This window comes from Diabrotica undecimpunctata, chromosome 6 (genome assembly GCF_040954645.1).
Source record: "Diabrotica undecimpunctata isolate CICGRU chromosome 6, icDiaUnde3, whole genome shotgun sequence".
NCBI lineage: Eukaryota > Metazoa > Arthropoda > Insecta > Coleoptera > Chrysomelidae > Diabrotica > Diabrotica undecimpunctata.
In genome coordinates, this window is record NC_092808.1 from 15,579,382 (window position 1) to 15,589,934 (window position 10,553).

At 34.8% G+C, this 10,553-nt stretch overlaps 1 protein-coding gene across 2 annotated transcripts in view; it reads right to left on the reverse strand.

Moving 5' to 3' along the window:
* LOC140443176 (NPC intracellular cholesterol transporter 1 homolog 1b-like) overlaps window positions 1–5,188 on the reverse strand; it is a 67,481-nt gene extending 62,293 nt beyond the window's left edge. Inside the window, exon 1 of one of the 2 annotated variants that reach the window (XM_072534274.1) lies at window positions 5,044–5,188. Coding sequence is in view for 1 of the 2 variants with exons in the window: in XM_072534273.1 (XP_072390374.1) it covers window positions 326–347 (22 nt within the window). In the remaining variant the exon portion in view is untranslated. Of the gene's footprint in view, window positions 1–325; window positions 468–5,043 lie in introns of those variants that run through there. The other variant, XM_072534273.1, reaches the window with a different exon arrangement.
* Window positions 5,189–10,553: the final 5,365 nt, after the last annotated feature.

Sequence of the window (10,553 nt, forward strand, 5' to 3'; positions counted from 1 at the left end):
AGAGTATGTGTCTGTTTTGACTCATCCACTTATAAATTTTCCTGGTGATTCATTTTTCTACTTTAAAACCTTGAAATGAACTCATACATGAACTTTTAATTACGTGTCTGACAACCGTATTCGATACTTTAATCAGTAATTTCTGAAGGGATGTAAAGAAAGCCTAGTCAAATAACTTGTGCTTGAAATGTCAAAAGCTATCCGCAACCTATATGTACGAAGATTATGGTATATATTAAAAACTTTCGGGTTTATATTTTTTTTAAAAATTAATAGTGCGTAATTTGGTTATTTTGCATCAATGTAGTTAACTAAATTTACTTACTTGTTTTAAATAATAGCTCCATAACTGATAAGAAAACTTAGATTCACATTAGAGACTGGCTCAGATCACACACGAGGATGATTTAAAACAAATAGCGTTTCAAGTATCAGATAATATTTATATTTTCAATGGAATTTGATAAAAAGCATTAACAAATGCTGATTATAAAGCAAGTAAAATGGGACCGAGGTATTGATTTAAACAATATTTGCATATCTTTGTGATTTGATATGGTAATACTTTAATAATATCATGTTGTCGAGTGTATTCTTAAGAGCGTTGATTCTCTCTGCTGGGGGTTTATCGTTAACGATTTAAATATTCAAAGCTTACAAACATAGTTGCTAGTCTGTAAGATAATAGGAATTATCTTGAGACATCCTTTTTTGATAAAAGTGTTGTAAGGTGTCTAGCAAATGATCCTTGGTTTCTACATATCCTTTGACTTGTACAGCTGGTTTCTAAAAAAACTGATATGACTCTTAAAGCGTATTTTGTAAAAATTTGAGCAGTGTATTTTGAAGGATAAATACTTATTATTTACATACTCTCACTATCACTGCCAAACCTTAAAATTTGTCAGACAACTTATTCTGTTCAACCTCAAAAAATGGCTCCACATGCTAGCAAAGAACTAAAAGCAAGAATTGTAACGAAATTAGAATATGGTTGGTCACTATCTGCCGTAGCGAACCATTTTAACGTAAGCAGAACAACATTTTTTAATATTACTAAAAGATGGAGAGAACAAGAAACTCTCGAAAGAAAGCAAGGTTCTGGAATACCAAAAATATCTATCGCTAATGAAGATCGTACGCTTTTGGAGAGATTAGAAGAGAATCTTCTAATATAAAAACTGACTGGAAAAGCTTCAAAATAAACCTTGAACACAAAATTAATCTTGATGTGTCATTGAGAAACACGAGGCAACTTGATGACGAATTACAAGTTTTTATAAAAAATATTCAACAGGTAGCTTAGGAAAATACTCCCACAATAACTTCTAGAATGGGAACAACTATCCGAAAGAAATCAGAGAACTCATAGTAGAAAAAAGGAAGTTAAGAAAAAAATGGCAGCAATACAGAACTCCACGAGAACAAAACTAGTTTAAATAATGCTACACAAAAACTAAAAAGGGAGATACACAATATGAAAAATTCAACAAATAATTCTTTTTTAAGTAATTTATCATATATATATATATATATATATATATATATATATATATATATATATTTAGGGATTCTACAGTATTCACTGCCTTCCCTCGCTCAACCGTTTCCATCTCTCTCTGTTGTTCCATTCTCCATCGTTTAGTCCTCTCTTATTCATGGCGTCGTCTACTTCGTTCCTCCAGGATTTTCGGGGTCGTCCTCTTTTCCTCCTTCCTATGGGGCTCCATTCGGTTATTCTCTTTATCCATCTGCTGTCGCTAGTTCTTCTTACATGTCCATACCACTTTAGTCTTTTTTGTATCTTACTGCTGTTTTTCTTGTTTATGATCCAATTTTCAGCCCCATATGTCATAATACTTCGCACTAATGTTTTATAAATCTGCGTTTTTGTCTTCATATTTAGGTGTCTATCCCACCATACTGAGTTAAGTTGTCGGATTGCTGTTCTTGTTTGTCCTAATCTTTGTGTAATTTCTTCCTCTGTTGTTGCCTTTTTCGTGATTATAAACCCCAGGTATTTGAATTTATCCTTTCCTTTGATTGTTACGTTGTCATCAATCTGTAGATCTTCTATGTCTTCTTCACTTGTAGATAGGTACTCTGTTTTCGCGAGGTTAATATCTAGGCCAGCCTTGGTATATTCTTCTTGTAGTTTCTTCATCATGTAGCTGAGGTCGTCTTGGTCTTGTGCAATCACTGCTTGATCGTCTGCAAAACTTAATGTATATAGGTATTCGTTCCGTACCGGTACTCCCATGCCTTCGCATTTTCTTTTCCATGTTGTCAAGGCTTTCTCTAAGTATATTTTGAATAGGGTTGGAGATGTGGAACAACCCTGCAGGAGCCCTTTTGTTGTGGTGAAGTCTCCTATGATTCTTGTTCCCATTTTAATGGACACTTTATTTTCTTTATACAGAGCTTTTGTAGCTTCTATGAGTTCCGTCTGTATTTCTAATTTGTACATTGCCTCCCATAGTTCTGACCTTGGTACAGAGTCATACGCCTTTCTCAGGTCCACAAATGCCAAGTGTATATCTCTATTTTTTGCTTTTTTCTTTTCCAACAGTTGTTCCAGTGTGTATATGTGGTCTATGCATGATCTTCCTGCCGTGAAGCCTGCCTGATCCTCTCCGATTTTGCCTTTTATCGCTTGCTCTATCTTTTCTCGCAGTATCTTCCCATATAATCTTCCTATTGATGATATTACGCTTATTCCTCTGTAGTTTTCGCATCGTTTTCTATCTCCTTTCTTAAATATAGATGTCATATATGCCGCCGTCCATTCCTTTGGGAGCTGTTCTCCATTTATGGCTTTCTGAAATATCCATTGTATCATCCGGTGTAATTTTTTTGATCCGTATTTTATAAGCTCAGGTGAGATGCCTCCAGGTCCCGGTGCTTTCTTATTTTTGATTGCTTTTATGGCCGTTCTCATTTCCCTATCTGTTATTTCTATTTCTTGTTGTGGGAATCTGCTTCGTCTTCGCCTGTTTTCTTTTCCAATGAATTGTGGTCTTTGTTCTGTTAATAGTTCTATGTAGTAGTCCTTCCATTCTTTGTCCTGTATATTTCCCAATTTAATTTTTTCTTCTGAGTTTTGTTTCAATCCTCTCAGTACTTTCCATGACTCCGAAGTTCTTGTACCTCCTATATATGTTTCAATATTTAAGCAGATTCTTTCCCATTCTTCATTCTTTTGCTGTGTTATTTGTTTTTTCACTTCTCTATCTTTTTCTCTATATTCTTTATAAACTTCATCGTTGTTTGTAGTCAGCCATTTTCTGTATAGTTGCTTTTTTTCTTGAATTATTCTTTTTGTTGGTTCATTTATTTCATAATAGTGCTGTTTATTTGTTATATGTTCTTTTTCCCCAAGGGCTTCGAATGCTGCTTGCTTTATACTCGCCTTTATATGCTCACCATATCAGTAATTTATCACCTGACCAGAATACAGATTATTCGTTATGGAAGGCAACAAAACAAATGAAGAGACCAATTATTCATTCTCCTCCTATCAAGTTGGAAAACGGCAACTGGGCTAGAAGTAACGAACAGAAAGCAGAACGATTTGCAGATCATTAAGAAAGCACATTAAAACCCAAAGACAATGATGGTGAAGAACTGGGATGGGAAGAACCATTCCAAACCGAAGAAAGAATTGCGACATCATTTCATATCAACAGAGATAAAAGAATATAAGTAAATCCTAAGAAAGCTCCAAGATATGATCTCATAACAGGAGAACTATTAAAAAACTTCCAAGAAAAGCCATAGTTAAGCTGACACACCTATTAAATGTTGCTTTGATTTTGAGATATGTTCCCAGACTCTGGAAAGTAGCCGAAGTCATTATGATCGCCAAACCAGGTAAACCTCGCTTAACACTCCTTCTGGTGATGTCAAAACTAATTGAAAAACTTATATTGAAAAGATTAAAACCAATAGTAGAAAGAAAAAACCTTCCAACATTAAAAAGAAAGAAAATAAGATCAAGTTCACAGAATAACGAATATAATAGAAAAAAACATTAAAAAGAAAAGAAAGTCTAGTCTACAATCTTCTTGACCGTAGCACAGGTATTTGATAAAGTCTAGCATAAGGGTTTAAACTATAAACTAAGAACGTTCATGCTTAAACAGTACTCAGAAATCTTAGAATCATATATTGCGAATAGATATATCAGAGTAAAACAAGAAGAAGTGTACACCGACTTAAGCGACATCAAAGCTGGCGTGCCACAAGGGAGTGTATTAGGTCCGGTCCTGTACCTATTGTAAGTATACGTGTGACATTCCAGAGCTAGAACAAAACACTTTTGCCACCATGTCAAAAAGAAAAGAGGGGAGCTTGATATTAGATATAAGAAATTGTATTGGCTGATTGGAAAAAATTCAACATTATCCATTCATAATAAACTATCCATTTACAAACAAGTACTGAACCCAGTATGGGTATATGGGTGCCAACTCTGGGGCTGTACCAAAGCTAGTAATCTACATATTATCCAGAGATTTCAAAACAAAGTACTGAGGAACATTGTTGATGCTTCTTGGTATATCCGTAATAGCAACCTCCACCAGGACCTGGGTATGGAAACTGTGACCGAAGTAATCAAGAGAACAGCAGTAAGTCACGAGCAGAGGCTGCATAGTCATTGTGAATGTAAGCCCTTAGATTTAAGTATTTGCTGTTTATTAAGTTAGGTCAGAAAATAACTGATAATTGGTCATTTGTGACCAGATATACAAACACCGCACAGGTGTTACACAAAAAAAAATATTGTTGCAAAAAAATTTAATTTGGGATAAACAAAATCCATAACTTTTAAACCATTTGACTGATCAACTTCAAATTTATTAAAAAACCGAAACTCATATTTTAATAAATAAGGATAGGAACATTTAAAAAAAAAGCCATTTTTAAGATATTTATATGACTTATAAGTTTCATATTCTCAAATTTGTATTAAATGCTGCACTTTTTGCTGATAGATGAAAAAAGCGAAAATGTATTGTTTTTTAACCTTAATTTGTTACTTACTAATTAAGTCCAAAAAAATAGACTGCAGGAAACTTAGAGGTTCTTGTTACAGAGGTCCAAACAACTGTCGTTTGCCTGGCGGACAAGTGTCACGAAAAAAAGCTTATTTTCCTGGGCTGTACTCGTATAGATAAGGTTGACATCTGGGTAGGTTACGATTTAATGGCATTGCCTAAGTGGTATTCCCAATGTTATTAAATTAGCGTTGACTATTATATTCTGTTTTTTCTTACTTTTTTCTGCTTTTCTATGTTAGAATATAACAATAATACAATTTTGATTTGCATATAAATTATAGAGTTTTTGCAAACTCAGTTACATCTTTGACAATTGCAGGAAATTATAAAACATTCAAATGTCCGATTTTTTGTGTAATTCGTTGATAATTATTAATATTTATCATTCAATTTAACAATAGGTAATTAAGAATAAATTTTAAAATAATTATTAAACATGTAAAAAATATTCGAGTAAAATACTAAATTTCAACGAGTTTTTATTTTACAGAAAAAAGTAATTAGTATACCGGCTAGTTTTAATTTTAAGAATTTGGGGCTTCTTCTTCTTCTTTTGGCGTCATAATCCAGAATGAGTCGTTGCCTGTCTGGCTATGCCGTTCCACTCAGATATTTCTTGTGCCCTTCTCATCCAACGAGAATATTATAAAAATTATACAGGAAAACGAAAGCATGAATATTAAGAATAAAAAGCTAAAATGGCCATCTTCCAACTTAATACAAAAATGGAAATATAGTATTAGATAGACCAGACAGAGTGAAAAGTTTTTATGAAACATTGCATCAACGTTAAGTTATTCTAGAGCTCATCGAACAGCCAATACGAACGATACAGAATGTAGGATCGGAGAAAATACTAGATACATCACGGGAGGAATTTGTGACAACGTATCCATTGATGATCTAAACCAGTGGTCGCCAAGCTGTCGATCGCGAGCTACCGGTAGCTCCCGGAGGCAATTCTGGTAGCTCTCACAACGATTTTAATTTAAAAAATACAGAGTGTTAGTGTTCGAGAACGATCTGGATTGCTTTGAACGGGATAAATACGCACGGCGCGGCGACATTGCGCTTAGTTTAAAACTGAACGCGTAACAAACGTCTAGCGGTTGGGTTAGTAGAGACCAACAAAAATAATATTATGGCAAGCAGTTGTAAGAAGGTAAAGACATACCACTTTCATTCGGAATGGGAAGAACAATACTTTTTTACAGAAGTTAAAGATAAAAATGTGTGTTTGTTATGTAATACTTCGGTCTCCGTTGCTAAAAAAGGAAATATTGAGGGACATCATAAAACTGTACATTCTAATTTTGAAAAATCATTCCCACTACATTCTGTCGCCAGAAAGGAGAAACTGAAACAGTTAAAAAAACATTTAATTGGACAACAATCAATATTTTTAAGAACAATCGACAAAAATAAGGCTGCAACTGAAGCATCGTACCGTGTGTCCCAGATAATTGCGCAAAAAAAGAAGCCTTATGAAGACGGGAAAATGATAAAATAGGCGTTTTTAGAAGCTGCTGATGCGTTATTTGCCAACTTTAGAAATAAAGACGAGATAGTTTCAGCTATAAAATCTATGCAACTTTCTGCTAATACAGTGATAAGACGTGTAGAAGTAATGAGCAATGATATTTTTTTACAGTTAAGAACTGACTTAGATAACTGTGTTTATTTTTCACTTCAACTGGATGAATCAACAGATGTCGTTGACACTGCCCAGATGGCCGTGTTCGTCAGGATGGTTTTTGGTGATTTTACGATTAAAGAAGATCTTTTGAAGTTCATTCCACTGAAAGGACACACTACTGGACAGGAGTTGTTTTCTCATTTAAAAAATATTATTTCTTCCGAGAAAATTCCAATATCGAAAATGGTAGGCTTGACAACCGATGGCGCTCCAGCTATGGTGGGTTGTGATAAGGGTCTGGTGGCGTTATGTCGTAAAGATGAAACTTTTCCGCCATTTCTCTGTTACCACTGCATTATCCATCAGCAAGCATTATGTGGAAATTTCCTGAAACTAAACAATGTTATGAAACTGGTGGTAAAAATTGTGAACAAGATTAGAGCTCAAGCGTTACAAAGAAGATTATTCAGAACCTTGGCCGATGAAGTTGACTGTCAATACGGGGACCTACTCCTTCACTCTGAAGTCCGATGGTTAAGTAGAGGACGGGTGCTGAAACGTTTTAATGATGTCCTATCTGGCATAGTTTAATTTTTCAAACAACGCGATGAACCGACTCCGGAACTAGAAAATTCAATCTGGCTTAGAGATTTTGGTTTTCTCGTGTACATTACAGAGAAATTAAACGAACTTAATTTGCAGCTTCAGGGGAGAGACAAAAAACTAGCGGAAATGATTTCTGATATAAAAGCATTTATCAAAAAGCTGGAGTTTTGGGAACAAAACCTAATTAACAGCGATTCCAAGCATTTTCCCATTCTTTCAGAAAAATATCTCAAAATCCATTAAAACCCTATGACAACAAATATTATGTAGAAATAATTTCTACCCTGAAGAGTAACTTCAAAAATCGTTTTAAGGATTTCAATGAAATGGCTTTCGTAGCGCAGTTTGTTGTTTCACCTTTTATGGAAATTGATATCCAGCAGTTTGCAGCTTGTGTTATGCAGAACTTTGGCGAAGACATCGCTGCAACAGAAATGGAAGTCATTGAGTTTCAAAATGATTTAGCCTTAAAATCGATAGTCTCAAGTACTGAATGTATCTGGCCTATTGTACGTAAAGACAAATATTCAGTTCTATGCCGTGTTGCCTTGAAAGTGAAAGCATTATTCAGTTCAACCTATTTGTGTGAATCTTCTTTTTCCAATATGAAGTTTATTAAGAACAAATATCGTAATCGACTTACAGATGAACATTTGGATAATTGTATTCGAATGGCTGCATCAAATTATACTGCAAACATTAAAAAAATTATCGATGAGTCTGAGTGTCAGCCTTCTCATTGAACGTGCTTTTTTATTTTTCAATGTTTATGTTTATGATTGTGAGTTATTTTTTTGTTGTTATTATTAACTATTTTTAAATCATACGTGACATGCCGTTGTGGCTGGATAAAAGTTTGTGTTTATTTTTCAAATACCTTCGTTTGATAGGTAGGAATGTAGCTATGAATAAGTACGTACTAGTAATATGAGTTATTTTGTTATTAGTTTATTATTAGTACCTATGTATTATGTATTACCAGTTAAACAGTAAAATAAATACATATAATGATAGATTAACTGTGGATTATTTCATTTAGGTTGCGTTACGTGGCTTCCGTGTGGGTAGCTCGCTGTTTATTCCAAAATTAACAAAGTAGCTCAACACATTGAAGAGGTTGGCGACCACTGATCTAAACTATATCTTCCTCGAATATTCTCTGAACTCTCGGTTCTCTGTAATTCTGTATCAAGAACTAATTCATAATAAGTTTTCATTGCCGCTAAATACTACATCTCTCCTATCTTTCCCAGATAAATTGGTACTTGATTCCATCATTAATTTTTTCAGAAATGCTAAAATAGTGATATAATTTAAAGAAATCTTCTGCAAGTGCCATCTCTGCGGCGGAGGTCGGCAATCATCATAGCTATTCATTTAAAGAAATAGACAACATGAAAACATTTCAAATAGTTAATAATTTCCATTTTTTGTGACAAATAGATTTTGTCTAAAAAATAGTATGGTGGAAATAAAGATGAATCTCTAACAGCATGAGATACAAACGATTCGCCAAGATATTCACATAAATTGCGTTTAACTTATCATCGCTTCCGCAAACACAATATGTAGCTTGTTTCTACAGTGTTAGAGTTTATCACCTAGAAATCTTTTCACCAGGAATCGAAACTTTCAAAACTCCAGCACCCCCTGAACTTCTGAAATAAATTTTCTGCAGATGCAAGGGAACCTGTGAAAGTATGTGTAGTTGCCGACAAGTAGGCCTCAAATGTTCTGCAGTGTGCCTTAACTATTGTTCTGATGAAACCTCCACTGACATCATGGAAGTACTAAAATTAACCGAAAAATAAGAATTCCAAGATAAATTACCGACAATGACGCAATTATAACTTCCGCTCTTCCGCAAACATTCTCATTCGATACTGAATTAGATCCTGAACCGCAGCCTGGACCATCAAAAAAAATGAAAAAATTATAGGTGGAAAACTACTTTCTAAATATATAATTATGCTCAATATTATCTCGCCTGGAAATTGTCAGTAAATTAAGCCTAATGGGGATGCCACTTACAAAAAACGCGCAGACTCTACCTCATAGGTGGGTCGGTCATCAGTCCATCTTGTAAGTGGTCTTCCCGGGTTTCGTCTATCCGCTCTCGGTCTCCACTCCAAGATTTTTTTGGTCCACCTATTATCCTTCATTCTAGCGACGTGCCCTGCCCACCTTTATTTAATTTTGGCTATGTGTTTTATAATGTCTTCTACACCATTTTTTCTACGGATTTCTTCGTTTCTTACCCTCGCAATGTTATGCCTAACAATGATCTTTCCATTCTACGTTGCGTCACTTGTAGTTTTCGTGTAGATGTCCTTGTTAGGGTAAGTGTCTCTGCGCCATATGTAAGGATAGGCAGGACACACTGATTAAAGGCTCTTCTTTTTAAGCTGATAGGTATATCACCTTTAAAAATATTACGCAGTGTTCCATATACTGCCCATCCCAGTGTTATTCTTCTTAGTAGCTCAGCAGTTTGATTATCTCTGCTAATTTTACCGTATGTCCAAGATATATGTAGCTGTCAACAATTTCAATTTCGACGTCTTCTGCCCTTAAAGAATGGCTCGGAACTAAATTAGTCATCATTTTTGTCTTTTGGTAGTTAATATTTAGACCTACTTTACGTGCTGCATCGCTGAGTTCATTCCTCATATCACTGGCAGCCTTTAGGTCATCTGAAATCAGAACAATATCATCTGCGAATCGTAGATGATATTGTTCTACCTACTACTATACCGATCAAATTCTAACGGACCAGTTGAATTTTAATGAGCCATATTCTCAAAGTATTCTTTCACATTATCCGTTGCAGAATGAGAACAAAATAATTATTAAAAAAGTATAGGTAAAACACAGTTGTATTTTAGATGCGGTTTTGAAACGCGAGAGCCCCTCGTTGCAATGCAAGTCTTGGTTCATAAATTCTCGGATCAGCAAAAATATGTTTACGCGTGCTTCAAACATTATAAACTTATTTCACTACTTAACACTAAGAGCATCCAGATTATTAAATATTTGTAAAGGCATCAATCAGCACGTATCAGGTATGGAAATATAGTGGGTCAAAACATTTATATTACTAACGCAGTTACACAGAGCTGCATTCTTGCCCCACTGCCGTTCAACTCAGTCGGAACAAATATTTATGGAGGCACTGAAAGAGAACAACGAGGGCATCAATATTAAGGGCGTAGATGTTGACAGAAGATACAAACATACTACTTAGGGCACAG